The sequence below is a fragment of the Bos indicus x Bos taurus genome, chromosome 7 (assembly GCF_003369695.1).
Source record: "Bos indicus x Bos taurus breed Angus x Brahman F1 hybrid chromosome 7, Bos_hybrid_MaternalHap_v2.0, whole genome shotgun sequence".
Lineage (NCBI taxonomy): Eukaryota > Metazoa > Chordata > Mammalia > Artiodactyla > Bovidae > Bos > Bos indicus x Bos taurus.
Genome location: NC_040082.1, coordinates 67,290,789 through 67,304,964, shown reverse-complemented (window position 1 = coordinate 67,304,964; position 14,176 = coordinate 67,290,789). Strand labels below are relative to the sequence as shown.

Below are 14,176 nucleotides of genomic sequence, written 5' to 3'. Positions count from 1 at the left end.
CTCACATAATGCCCCAGCCCGTGGGGGTCTGGCCATGCCACCACCTCTGCTCACTGTCTGGCCTGGGGGTTAGTGAGTGGACCCCCTCTAAGCTGGGCCGCCTGTGCAGGCAGCTGGTCTCTGCCCTGAAACTCTGTTTGCCCACTTGGAATACGGGCATCCTGATGGTGCCGGGAGCGCTGGGTGAAGCTGTTGTACTTATCAACCACTGTCCCTGAAAGATGGGGAAACTGAGGCAGGAGGGGTGCTCTGATCTCTTGTGGGGGCTAGGCCCGGAAAGGAAGGGGTTCATGCAGGGTGGGTCCCCCTCCACTGGGGTTGGGATCTTACAGGAGGAAGTGTTGCCCCTTGTCAATACGGGCTTGAGGTTGGGTGAACCCCACGTGAGCTTCCTGGAGCAGGTATGACAACTGACTGGACGGGACAACTGACCACACACCGGATGGCTTAAATCTACAGAGATCTTCTCGGTTCTGGAGGACTAGTGGACAGGGTCAGGCCATGGCAGGGCCCTGCTCCCTCCAGAGGCTCCAGAGGCGAGTCCTCCCACCTCTTCCAGCTCCTGGGTCTCTGGGCGTCCCTTGGCCTGTGTTTGCATCAGCCCAGTCTCTGCCTCATCTCCCCATGTATCTGCCTGTCTTCCTCTCATGAGGACCCCAGTCGTCCTACTGTGAAAACCTATCATGATTAATGACATCGGCAGAGACCCCGTTTCTGCACAAGGTCCAGTCCTGAGGTTCTGGGTGGATGGAAATTTGAAGATGAACCCCCACAAGTCTCTTTGGTCTTCTCTGCCCAGCCTGGCCCATGTTGCGGCTGAGCAATCGGTTTACTTAACGAGCATCTGTCAAGCAACTGCTATGTGCTAGGCCCCATTTTAGACACTAGAAACAAAACAGACAAACTCCCTGGGCAGACAGACCAGGGTGTGAATCATGGGCTCTGAGGAAGGGGTGAGGGGCCCACACAGTGCTGGGGGCTGTGTGGGCTGGAGTCAGGGGTGGGGCGGGGACAGCGGAGGGGCCCGGATGGGTGCACGCCTCTGGCCACCATAAATCAGTGCAGGAATGCAGCTGGCTGGCCTGGCCGGGCAGGGTGGAGACAAAGGCCGGGCCTCGACCACCCAGGGCTGGACTCCTAGCTCTCCCAGCCTGTTCCCTGCAGTCCCCACATTGTCTCCACTGCACAGACCGGGAAACTGAGGCCCAGAGAAGGGTCAGATGGCTAAGGGTAGCCTCCCCGAGGACCCTGCCTTCCCAGGCCCAGGGATGTCTCCTCCCACAGGAGCTGGGCCTTAGCCTGTTCTTAGGCCTTGATGACAGATTATCCCAGCTGGAGCTAATTGGTGGTTTCAAGGCCCCCCGCCACAGTCCTGCTGGCCCTGTGTCCTGGAAGACATGGGGGCACATTCCCTGGAGCTTAATTTGAAGCCTGCTATTTGCACTGGCCCTCCTGGGCAACCCCCCATCCCCCCTCCAAGCTTTGCTCTCTAATTACCTCTACTGGCTTCCCCTGCCCACCAGCACCTGGGAGCTGACAGTTGAGGCTAGGACACCCTGCTCTGCAAATACTGCAGACCTCCATAACTGGTGGACCCAGGCAAGGGATATGTAAGACAGAGCTCCTGAGAGTCCTGACTCTGTCCCAGGCCTGCCTCTCTGCCCTGCAGGAGCATACACACATGGCTTGGTGGACAGTGCCAGACATCCACCGCCCTCATGGTAGCGATGGTCTGGGTGAGACAAATTGTGTCCCCCAAAATTGTATGTTCAAGACTCAGCTTGAGCACATACCTGTGATCAGAACATGACGTGGGAGTCAGGTATCTGCAGGTGTGAGCAGTTAAGGATGGAGATGTGGTGGCCCTTGGCCAGTGAGTGGGTGCCCCATGGGAAGAGGGGACTTTGGACAAATCCCCAGGGAGAAGCCACGGCAAGACAGAGGCAGAGACCAGGGTGGTGCAGCTATAGGCCTGGGGCACTTGGGCCCCTGCAAGCTGGGAGAGATGGGAAGAATCCCCCTTAGAGCCATACCTGGACTCCAGATGGCTGGTCTCAGAACCAGACAGGAATAAATCAATCTCTGTGGTTTAAGCTGAGCGTGTGGTCAGCTGCTACGCCACCCCAGGACAGTGTCTCATTGTCCTTGTCTGATGGCAGGGGCAGGCTCTCGCTGCCTGCTGAGCAGGACCTTGGCAGATGTTCGGACGCTGGGGGACAGGGCCAGGGCTGAGACCCCCTGCTGCCTCTCCTACTGGCAGTTCCCTTGACTAACTTTCCAAGTGATATGGACATGCTGCCAGCTCCGGCACCCGCTCACCCATCCCCTCCCTGCCTTCACAGCTCTACGAACTGGATGCAGACCCCAAGAGGAAGGAGTTCCTGGACGACTTGTTCAGTTTCATGCAGAAACGAGGTGAGGTCTGCCTGCCAGGAGGATGGGCCCTGCTGGCCATAGCCTGGGGCAGGTGTGTCAGAAAGTGAGCTCCCCATGGCTGGAGGCATCCAAGAGATGCCTGAGGAGGAGACACAGCCCTGCCATGGTGGCAAGCGTCTGAGAGAAGAGGCGCCGTCTTGCCATGGGTGTCTGACAGAGGAGGCTCAGCGCTGCAGGTCTGGTTGGGGAGGCACAGCTGTGAGAGTCTAAAGGGTATGTCCTTGGGTGGGGGGGTCTCAGGACCCCAACCCAGAAGTAACAGTGCAGGCTTCCTCCCTTGCTGCTCCCAGGATCCCCCATAGCAGGCCTGCCTCTGTGTGGGGAACAGGGTTGGATTCCCAGGATGGCAGGCGCTGGGTGGTGGGCAGAAGCTCCTGGCGGACTGGAGACCAGCCTTCCTGCTGCTGCAATTGGTGGGAGGCTTGGATCCCGACCTCTCCCTGCTCTCACCTGGGGCCTCAGTTCCTCAGTCTGTGAGATGGGCCACCTGCACCCCCTGCCGTGTGGCAGTCAGTGCCCACATGTGCTGAGTGCCAGGGCCACGGTTATTATGCAAATACAGGGTACCAGGCCCGAGCCACCTCTGCCCCCTACCCCCACCCCCGGGGTCTGGCAGATGCCAGACACAGCCTTGCAAACAGGAGATGACCAGGGACAGAGGCCAGGCCTAGGGGGGCATTCAGGGAGAGCCAGGCCCAGAGGGCCCCCAGTATCCCCCTACCCCCAGCTCAGAGCTCCAGCCAGACACAGATCCTAGGAGTACCCACTGCACCGTGGGCTCATTTCCCTGATACCCCCATGCCCCCACCGTTCAGGGAAGGAAACTGAGGCCTGAGAGGCAGGAAGGGGTGGGGCCGGTGTGGGCTGCAGGGGCCAGCCAGGCAGCTTCTTTGTCCAGGGCCCCTGCCTGCCTCTCCCTGCTAGCAGCTTCTGTAAACACAGGCCCAGGCCGGAAGGGAAGGAGATGAAAGGGGAGGGGGCTGCGGCCTCCGCTTTAACCCCTCCTGTGCCAAGGGTGGAGGAGTCCAGCCCAGCCCAGTTATCTTCCAGCCCAGCTGCCCCCTATGTGGTCAGAGAGCTCCTACCCCACCCTTTATCAGCCCCATCCACACCTATCCAAGCCCCTCACTGTCCCCTCAACCATGGGGCTCCAAGCCCTTAGGCCCAAAGCCCACCCATTCTGCCCAAGACTGGGTTCCTGGTGTCCTGGAGGCACAGAGGGAATATGGTGAGCTGCTCTGGAGTGGGGTGCTGGTGAGGCCAGGTTCTCTGAGGCCCCAGCTCCTGGCCACCCGGGCTTTCAGGGTCTGTGTCCAGCCCTGCCTCCCTTACCAAGCCAGGTGCTCCTGAGGATAGGAAGCAACAAACTCCTATGCATCCCTCAGAGCCCAGCTCTAAGGCCCTGCTTTCCCACCTTCCTGTTGAACCCTCTATCTATAATTGGGCTGCAGGGCTTTGGGGCTGAGAATCTGGATATCGTGTCCTGCATCCCACAAGCCCCTTCCCTTCACTCCAGGGGGACAGTAATTCCTCCTTCCCCTGCCCCCATCACAAAGTCAAAGCCTCCAACTGGATGGTTCTCCAGAGTCTCCGGGGCTAGAAGTGGGGGAGGGGTCCTGCCTGCACCCCACCCTCCTGCTGTTTCCTTGACGACCTCTCCACCCTTCCTTATCACCCCCCTGCCCACTTCCATCAATGCCTCTCTGTGCTCACCCAGCCCTGCGTCTTCTATAAACATCCGCCTGCTGCTGAGCCAGGGCCCAGGGTCCTGGGAGAAGCCTAACTCAGAGCCTAACTCAGCATCCCGGGTGGGCCAGGTGGGTGCTGGGGGTGCCTCTGGGGCGGGATGTGCCACTGACACCTGGTGTTGCTTGTCTCTCTCCTTCTTGAGCTGGAAAATGAAGTTGGGGGGGATCTGAGGCCCATCTTACCACCTCCCCTCCAGGCTGTTTGTTCCTTGGGGATTTGGCGACTTAGGAAGCAGCAAGGGTTGGCAGGAGGTGGTTCTGAGATGTCCTGCTGGGGCTGGGGAGAGGAAACTAGGTTCCCAGGTCCAGGGCACTGTGGTGGGGGCGGAGGGAGCAGTGGGGACAGAGGGGGCGGGAGCCAGATTCCATCTCTGCAGGGGAGGCAGGCCTGCCCTCAGGGCCACGATAGGGGCCCAGCAGCCTTCACTGTTGTTTATTGACACCTGCTGTATGTCAGCTGGGCACGAGGTGGGGTACTCCATGTGAGCAGGACAGTGTGGGGACCACAGACAGTAAACCTGTTATTTCACTGCCCAGGGGAGAAGTATAATTGGGGGCTTCTCCACTGTCAGGAAGGTGCCAGGCAGACTGACCTGAGACCTGGGGGCTCCCTTGGCTGGGAGGCACGTTTTCAGGGGCTCAGACCATCAAGGTGGGCAGAAGTGGAGAGAAGGCCTGCAGGGAGGGGCCCCTCTCTCCTGGATGGCCCACCTCTCTGCTATCTAAACTGCAAAGTAGATTAACCAGCCCTGCTTCCCCACTGCAGAGCCCTGGGGGACCTGGAGGGAGCCAGCCTCTGGGAACACAGCGGAGTTGTTTTAGTAGCTGTTGGTTGTAGAAGGAATAACAGAGGCTGTGTTTCTCATGCTGGGCCCCCAGGTTGGCCCTGAAGCACCCCCTCATCCACAGATGAACAGCATGAACCCAGATCACTGATGGAAACACTGAGAGACACAGCTGCCTCGGGGCTCTTGCAAGCTGGGGTCTGACCCAGTGACCCTGCCCCCAGGGGATGCTGAGTGTCACACTGGGTGGAGCAGGGATGCTTCTTTACCCCGTATAATGCCAGGGGCAGCCCTCCAGAGGCCCAGCTGCCTTGGGTCAGCTGTGCCAGGGGTACCCATTCTCACTGATGTACCAGGTGCCAAGTGACAGCACCCCCCTCTCCACAGGGACACCTGTGAACCGCATCCCCATCATGGCGAAGCAGGTGCTCGACCTGTTCATGTTGTACGTGCTGGTGACAGAGAAGGGTGGCCTGGTGGAGGTCATCAACAAGAAGCTGTGGCGGGAGATCACCAAGGGACTGAACCTGCCCACATCCATCACCAGCGCTGCCTTCACGCTGCGCACCCAGTAAGTGCCTGCTCACACCATGCAGAAAGGACCCTAGGTAGAAAGGACCACAGAGCAGGGGGTCATGGAAAGTCTCGGCCTTTCGGCCCTGCTGGTTGAATGCTCAAGAATTAGCAGGTGGTGGTCGTGGGGATGGGACGTGCTGCAGGACAGGCATCACGACAGAGGGAACAGCATAGGTGAGGACAGGGGCTCAGAGGACCCGTGGGCATCCAGGCAGGGAGGTGGGGCTTGGCTTCAAGCAGACCCCCAAGGTGTCCTGGGTGCCATCCTGCCTCTTGTCCCTGCCCACAGGTATATGAAGTACCTGTACCCCTACGAGTGTGAGAAGCGTGGCCTCAGCAACCCCAACGAACTCCAGGCAGCCATCGACAGCAATCGGAGGGAGGGCCGGCGCCAGAGCTTTGGGGGCTCCCTCTTCGCCTACTCGCCGGGCGGGGCCCACAGCATGCTGTCCTCGCCCAAGCTGCCTGTGTCCTCCCTGGGCCTGGCCGCCAGCACCAACGGCAGCTCCATCACCCCAGCCCCCAAGATCAAGAAAGGTGAGGGCTGCGCAGGGCCTGGGGCCTGATCATGATTCTCCTTTAGCCTGGCAGTGTGACCTAGGGATGGGGATGTCTCTTTCCCTTTCTGGGTGACCAGGAAGATAGGCCCCAAAGTAGGTGTGGAAGGGGGCTACCTACCCACCAGTGGTATGCCTATGGCAGATATTACTAGTCAATTGCTGTTCCTTCCAGCCTTGGCCCATGGCAGGCAGACATCTCTAATCAATTTGTTTCCCCTAAACCTGTGCCCTTGGTGTACATCACGAATCAATAGTTGTTACCTCCAATTCTGTGCCAAGGTGGACAAGGCAAACCATGCCCAATTTTCCTATCCTTTGCTCATGGCAAACATTGCTGATTAATCACTCTTTTATTGTAGCATTGGTCCAGGCTGCTGCCCCTGGTTATCTCTAGTCCCTTGCATGTGGGAGACATTGCTAGTTGATCACTGTATTCTTTTCCCTTTGAGCTTTAGAATTCTTCTAAACACATGGTCCCAGTGTGGGTCATCAAACTGACTGTAATCATCCTTGAAGCTATTGCTCAGTGCTCACTGCCCCTTTCTGAGCCTAGCTCTCGTTATGGGTAAATATGCAGGAGATTATACCTTTGTGGAGTTGTTGGGGACCTTCAGTGTGTAAAATGCCCAGCGTGCAACACCCTAGACCCCATCTGTGGCAGACATTACCAGTCGATCACGGAGCCTCTGAATCCTTCCTAACACAGAATCACCAACAGCTCATGTGGCGGCCTGGCCTCAAGCAGGCTGGTGCACCTGTCCGAGGTCCCGTTTCTCATCTGCCACACGAACTGCGACTCCCTATGTCACAGACTTGGCCCAGGTATCCAGGGTGATCTCCCAGCACCCTGAGAATTCAGGGCTGGTTAGATCTAAGGTGAAGGAGATCTCACCAGTGTCAGCTCCTCCAACCTCCATGGGCCTCTGTTTACCCCACCCCAGCCTCAGGGAGTCACAGCCATACCTGTGAATATCATTAAGCATCTGTTCTCTGCGAGCCCTGTGCTGGAGCTCAGGAGGACAGTGGGGAACAAAAGAGAGATCTGAACCCGATGGAGCTCATGAGGGAGCTGGGGAAAGATGGTTGTAATGGGTCCGAGGGGCTCTTTGGAGCCAAGAGTAGCAGAGGTGGCTGCAGAGACTCCAGGGCAGAGGGGCTGGCAAGTGCAAAAGTTGCAATGGGGTCCACCTGGAGAGGCAGCCCCCGGCCACTAGGGAGAGACTCAGGAGGAAGAATTGGGAGAAGAGAGAGTGGGTCACAGTGGGACCAGTGAGTGGGAATGATGGGGTTGTTTGTTTCAACCGCTGGAGAGGAGAATGGTCCAGAGCTGGTTCTGGGCTTGGGCTGCATGCGTTTGATTTCAGCTCAACTTCTCTTCAGCTCAATGGCCTCAGGAAAGTTATCCATCCTCTCTGAGCCTTGGCTTTCTCAGCAGTGAAGTGGAGAAGAGGGTGTCTAGGTAGAAATGGGGCTGTTGAGATGGTTCACATTAAGTGCTTTAGACAAGATGTGGCGAGCTCTTCTTGCAGTTAGTATTGTATGTGTATGTAATGTGTGCTGCTATGGTCTTTGTATAATACTACTTAATAATGCCAAGCAGTACTGTATACTATCACTAGTATTGTTACCATTATGGCGGTATCTGATGTCAGCCTGAGAGTAGAAAGGCTCTTAGCACTTGTTGTTTGTTCCAAAATCTGTCCACTTCATCCCTGGAGAGGAAATGAGCACCCCATCAGGGAAGGTATTCAAGGAGGCACCTTCCTGCCTTGTGTGGGAAGCAGGGACTAAGCTACCTCCATTCCCTTCTGGCCACCAACTCCTCTTCTCTCCTGTCCAGAGGAGGATGCAGCCATCCCTATCACAGTCCCCGGCCGCCTGCCAGTCTCCCTGGCAGGTCACCCAGTGGTGGCGGCCCAGGCAGTAGCAGCCCAGGCGGCCGTGGCAGCCCAGGCAGCTGCCCTGGAGCAACTTAGGGAGAAACTGGAGTCTGGGGAGCCTCCTGAGAAGAAGATGGCCCTGGTGGCAGAGGAACAGCAGCGGCTGATGCAGCGGGCACTTCAGCAGAACTTCCTGGCCATGACAGCACAGTTGCCTATGAGCATCCGGATCAACAGCCAAGGTACCACCCCAGCACTCAGACCCTCTGTGCTTCTTGCACAAGCACAAGAGAAGGGCCTCATAGCCAACATATGTAAAGAGTGCCTACAGGTCAACAAGAAAAAAAAGATTAACAGATCAGTACAAGGAATGGGCAGCTGGGACTCATCATGCATACTCAGTCGTATGCAACTGTACAACTCCATGGACTATAGCCTACCAGGCTTCTCTGTCCATGGGATTCTCCATGCAAGAATACTAGAGTAGTTTGCCATTTCCTCCTGCAGGGGATCTTTCCAACCCAGGGATTGAACCCACGTCTCCTGTGGCTCCTGCATTGGCAGATGGATTCTTTGCCACTGAGTCACCTGGGGAGTACAACTTATAAACTAATAGGAAAAATTGTTCAACTCCATGTCTTTGGGGCTCTGCAAGTTAACTAGGGGATACCATTTTTCATCCATCAGAGTTTGATAATATCAAATATTGTTCAGGATGTGGTAGAAATGGGCTCCCTTGGTCCTGCTGGTGGGCGTGTAAACAGGTGACAACTTGGCAGTCTTTTTTTTTTTTTTGACTGTGCCTCGGAACATGTGGGATCTTAGTTCCCTGACCAGGGATCAAACCTGTGCCTGCTGCATTGGAAGCATGGAGCATTAACCACTGGACTGCCAGGAAAGTCCCAGGAATGTCTTTTAAAGATAGAAGATGTACTTGCCCCAGGACTGGGTGATTCTGCTTGGTATCTAGAGCAGAGCTGATGCAAGGGCTCAGGGAAACTCAGGTGTCCAAGGATGTTCACTGCAGATGTTTGCATGATGTCCCTAGTGTGTCCATCAGTAGGGGAATGAATGAACCAAGGCTGGAATACTTTGGCCATTAAAAAGAATGACATGATTTGGGCTTCCCTGGTGACTCAGACAATAAAGAATCTGCAATGCAGGAGATCCAGGTTCAATCCCTGGATCGGTAAGATCTCCTGGAGAAGGGAATGGCAACCCACTCCAGTATTCTTGCCCCATGAGAATCCCCATGGACACAGGAACCTGGCGGGTTACAGTCCATAGGGTTGCAAAGAGTCGGACACGACTGAGTGACTAAGCACAAGCACATTGCTTAAGACTTGTAATCATGCTGTACACCTGAAAAACTTAACATTGTAAATCAACTATACTCCAATAAAAATTATTAGAAAAGGACTTCCCCGGCAGTCCAGTGGCTAAGACTTTCCACTTCCACTGCAGGGGGCACGAGACTTCCATCCCTGGTTGAGGAGCTAAGATCCCACCTGCTTTGCAGTGAGGCCAAAAAATTAAGAAAAAAAATTTTTTTAATTATTAGGGGAAAACAAGAGTTGTAATCATGCAAAAAAGCAAATTCAAGACAAATACATTCTTATTCAATAAGTATTTGTTGAATACCTACTGTGTGCGCTGCTGAGAGATCAGGTCTGAAGCTTTGTGAAGCTTCACATCTGGTGGGGAGGACCCACATGATACAGCTTATTGCATGGGGGCTGGTTTTCGGTGACAAAGGGTGTTTTTTCTTCTTCCCGCAGCCTCCGAGAGCCGCCAGGACTCGGCTGCGAACCTGACCAGCACCAACGGCAGCAACAGTATTAGCATGTCAGTAGAGATTAATGGAATCATGTACACAGGTAGGCTGGCCTGGCATGCACGCCCACTTTGACCATGTCTTTCTGGAGTCCTGGTTGCCCCTCCGGTGTGGCTGGCTTGAGCCCAGAGCTCTTCCCTTATGAGACTAGAGTATGAGAGATAGTCTGTGTCTTATACTTGGCCAGGTGCTCAGCAAGTACTAAGTGCTCAGCATGGTCATATCACGTGTTGTGTACTTCAAAAATAATGTGGTCAGACCCATGACTCCTATAGGCCACCAGGTGGCAATGTTGACACAGAACAGCTCTGTTGCTCTAAAGACCCCATGAGGGGAGGCTTGAGGAAGTGGTGGTGTCCTGGGGGAGAGGGACTTTGCTGGGAATCGCTCAGGAATGGCTTGCCCCTGTCATGTGACCTTTTACATTCTCCACGACTTATCTCTCCTCCTGTCCTTGCACCAGGAGTGCTGTTTGCCCAGCCGCCGGCCCCCACGCCACCCTCCGCTCCCAGCAAAGGTGGAGGCAGCAGCAGCCGGGGAGGAAACAGCGGGACCAACAGCAGCAGCAGCAGCAGTGCAGGCAGCCAGGCAGGGCCGGCAGGGATGTCTGCACCCCCCACATCTACCTCAAACAACTCATTGCCTTAACCGCTACACTCCCCACCCTGGGAACCTGCCAGAATGGGCAGGGGGTCCAGGTGGGCCAAGCAGGGGCTGGGATGGCGGAAGATACGGGTGGGGAGGGGAGGTATCCACAGAGGAGCGACAGCTTAACGCCAAAAAGAAAAGAAAAATATATATACATATATATATATATATATATATAAAGAAAATTTAATAAAACAGGGGAAAACCAAGGAACACTTGAATTACTCAGGTTTTGGACATTCAGAGATGAATTGTGAGAATATGAAAGGAAATTAGAAATGAGAGAGGCAAATGTCTACTAGGGCTCTCCTGAAGCCCTGGTGGACCCATGTGGACTGGTGTCTGGTTTCAACAGGCCAATCCTGTTTACCTCATACATCCCTGCACTGTGTTTTTTCATTTTTATCTGTTTTTTTTCTTTGCTTTTTTTTTTGTCCATTTGTCACACACTCACCACACCCAGCTCCTTGTGTTGAATGAAACCCCTGAGCCAAGATCAGTTGAATTTTTTTGTTGTTGCTTTTGGGAACTGTTGTTGTTTTTTTAAAAGAAATAGTGAAATTCAAACTCTATAGGGTTTTTAAGAGGTTTTAGGGGTTTTGTTTTGTAAATATTCTATTTTATTCTTGGGGGAGGAATCAAACCTAGGAAAAGGATATATATATATCTATATATTTGTGTTCATTCAGGGAAACTGGACTTGAAAAAGAAAAAAAAAAAAAAGGCAAAAAAACCCAAGTAATACCCTTTATTTTTCCCATGACTGATTTGGGTTCGGTTGTGCATTTCCTGTGGTGCAGTGGGCCCAGGACACTGGATGCCTGGGCTGGAGTCAGCAGAGCCGATGAACTCAGGTGCTGTGGGCTGGGCTGGGCTGGCTGGGGTGGGGGGTGCATGGCGGGGTCCTGGGGGAAGAGGGGCAGGGATGCTGAATGCTAGATGTCACCGGACTTGTGTTTCAGGCTGGGCTCCTCAGTCGGGAGCCCTGAAGTCTTAACTCAAAAGGAGAAATTGCTGGGGTGGGGGGTGCTCCCCTGCCAACCCCAGGCTCCTGTCTCAGGGATGAACACGGCCTGGGGACTGGCCTTGCCTGAGAGCACTGCTTCTGGGGATGCCATGTCTGGGGATGGGGGTGAGCCGGCCTTAGCTCAGGGTGAGGTTTCTGGGGCCATGGCACCCTGAACCCCCTCACCCCACCCCACTCCCATTCTCATCTCTTTAACTTTGTCCCTCTAAATGCTGGGAGCCCTGCAGTGACTCGAGGAACTGCAGGCCGAGGGGGCCCTGCACTCCTCCCCCTCCTCAACCCTGTTCCCTGGGTCAGAAGGCAGGCGTTGGTGGCATGCAGCTGGGGGTCAGGGGCACCTGCACATCCGTCCTCCTTAAGCCCAGGTGTGCTTTTGGGGGCCCAGTTTCCTTCCGTCCATGGGACCAGGTAGTGTTGGCTAGGGCTGTGCCTCCCTCATGCGAGGTAGCGAGGTAGCGCTTTTTCACATCCGTCTGAGGGTGGGGGTGGGCTGGGAAGAACGCAGCTGTTCCCAGGTGAGCCTGGAAACTCTAATTGGACCCTGGAGCCCAGCCTAACCAGACCGGAGGGGTGGGGCGCCACCAGCAGCCTGCTGTCTCCCAACCCAGGCGTCATCTTGTTGCCTTGGAGACCTTGGGGGTGGTCCTGAGCCCCCAGTCTCATCGGGTTTGCCTTCCTGTGGGGTGAGGTGTGTCTCTGGGAGGGAACCCATTTCTTTGGTGTATCTCAGGGTTGCTGACGCCCCCCACCTTCCCAGGAGAGGGTGGCACAGGGCTTGGGCCTTTCTTCCTGCTTCCGGAACAGTCTCCCCTCCTGTCGTCTCCCACTGCAGCGGCACAATCATTGTGGGAGGGTGATCCTTTTGTTCCCAGACACAATCTGCCCCCTCTTGTTTGCCGTTCTCTCTTCTCTCTCTGCTCTTCCCTCACCTGACCCCGAGAGTGTGTGGGGCTGCCCTCTGCCCCCTACCCGCTTCCTGCCGGCCTCATAGAGGGGGGGTGTCTGCTGCGAGTTTCGGTTTCTACCTCAGGTCTGACTCTTGATGCCAAAACCCCCGCCCAGGTGCCCACCTCCCTAGCCTCCAGTTCAGGGTCCCACGCATGTGTGCTGTTGCATCGACCTGTGTCGCGGGGACCCGGCATCAGGGGACAGAGCTTCGTGCAGGCAATGCCCCACCCCACCCTGCATCTGACTCAGGGTGTGCCTGTGGTGCTGGGCAACGCTGATGATTGTAGGGGAGGGGGCATGGGCCCAGGAGGGGGTACCCACCAGCCATGGGAATAGCAGGGGGTCCTGGGGCCAGGAGGGACTTCGTCCTCCAAGGGGCCCTGCCTCTGCCTAGGTCGCTTCAATCAGCACCCCCACACTCCCAGCCCCACCGCTACCTATTGGTGTGGGTTTCTGGGGTGCACTTAGCACCCTTTATGCAAACCCGGGGGACCGGGGTTGAGTGCTATTCATTCCTGAACAGGTGGGGCTTAGCAGCATGCCTTGGATGGGGACCCCCAAACTCAGGGTGGAGAGGGGCTCGAGGGGTACCCCTGATCTGCTGATGCTTGTGGATGGGCTGCTTCTAGAACCTTCCTTGTGACCTCCAAACTGGCCGCAGGTCTGTAGCTGTCCAGCTGGGGGGTGGGCGGGGGTGGGGGGTGGGCACGGGGTGGCGGGTTGGTTTGTAATAGTTGTGTGTTTGTACAGTCACTTTTCTCACTGTTAGCATTTTTGCCCACCACCATTTTTTTTCCCTTAATTTTGCTTCTGCATTTTTTTCTTGGCAAACACGACTTCAGCCTTTCATGCCTGACTTGTGAAATTTCAGTTTCTCTGGGGTTTGTCAGAAGGCGTGGGGAGCACGCCTGAACTCAGGTTAAAGGGAAAAAAAACTTCCAATAAAAAGACGTAAAACTACTCTCTACCTCTGGCTGGGCTCAACCTGTCGCACCTTGGCTGTGGCAGGGCAGCCTGTGACGATTTATTTCAGTTTTTGCAGGATATTCAGGTATTAAAAGGAAGGGGGAAAAAGACAAAAAAAAAAAAGTGTGATTTTGAAATTTAAACGAACACTGAAAGTTTACATTTTATAACATTATTATGCAGATTGTATTTAAACTTCAGAAATATTTAAGACAATTGTAACCCTGTAAAGCTGATGAAATATTAAAACAAGACAAAACACTTCTGACTTTTAACAGAAAACGGCTCCTCTGGTGGTTTTTTTTGGGCGTCGCCCCACCCCTACTCTGCTCCTGGTGGCAGGAGGCTGAGGGCCTGATGGTGAGGTCCCCCAGTGGGGACTGTGCCCCCCAGGACCACTAAGCCACATCCCCGATGTCCTCCAGTGGGTGCCATGGTGGGGGGAGGAGGGGACAGTGGACAACCCACCCCCAAGTCGGCAGTGCCTGGCCCTTGTGGGTGAAATGTAGGGACCCCCACACGCCCACCAGGAGGAGCCCAGGCAGTCTTGGCAGCCATATGGGTCCACCCAGCACCCATTCCCCAGCCTTCCGGCTATGGTTCAGTCCACACTTCTACACTTGACCTGAGGACCCAAAGTAAGCGGACCAAGAGGCAGACTTAGCCCTGGGACCCTCGGGCTCAACACACCTGGGAGGGAAACACCTGAGCATTTTCTAAGTATCCTTTCTTCATCTACCTCTCGCCCCCACCCCATGAACAGAGGAC

General features: G+C 55.3%; 1 protein-coding gene across 4 annotated transcripts in view; it reads left to right on the top strand.

The window, feature by feature from the left end:
- Window positions 1-13,690, top strand: part of ARID3A (AT-rich interaction domain 3A) — a 35,363-nt gene extending 21,673 nt beyond the window's left edge. For all 4 annotated transcript variants that reach the window (XM_027546664.1, XM_027546667.1, XM_027546665.1 and 1 more), the window contains exons 4-9: window positions 2,343-2,415; window positions 5,357-5,540; window positions 5,835-6,082; window positions 7,946-8,227; window positions 9,764-9,862; window positions 10,283-13,690. In XM_027546664.1, the coding sequence (XP_027402465.1) occupies window positions 2,343-2,415; window positions 5,357-5,540; window positions 5,835-6,082; window positions 7,946-8,227; window positions 9,764-9,862; window positions 10,283-10,467 (1,071 nt within the window). In that variant the 3' untranslated portion in view covers window positions 10,468-13,690. The remainder of the gene's footprint in view (window positions 1-2,342; window positions 2,416-5,356; window positions 5,541-5,834; window positions 6,083-7,945; window positions 8,228-9,763; window positions 9,863-10,282) is intronic.
- Window positions 13,691-14,176: the final 486 nt, after the last annotated feature.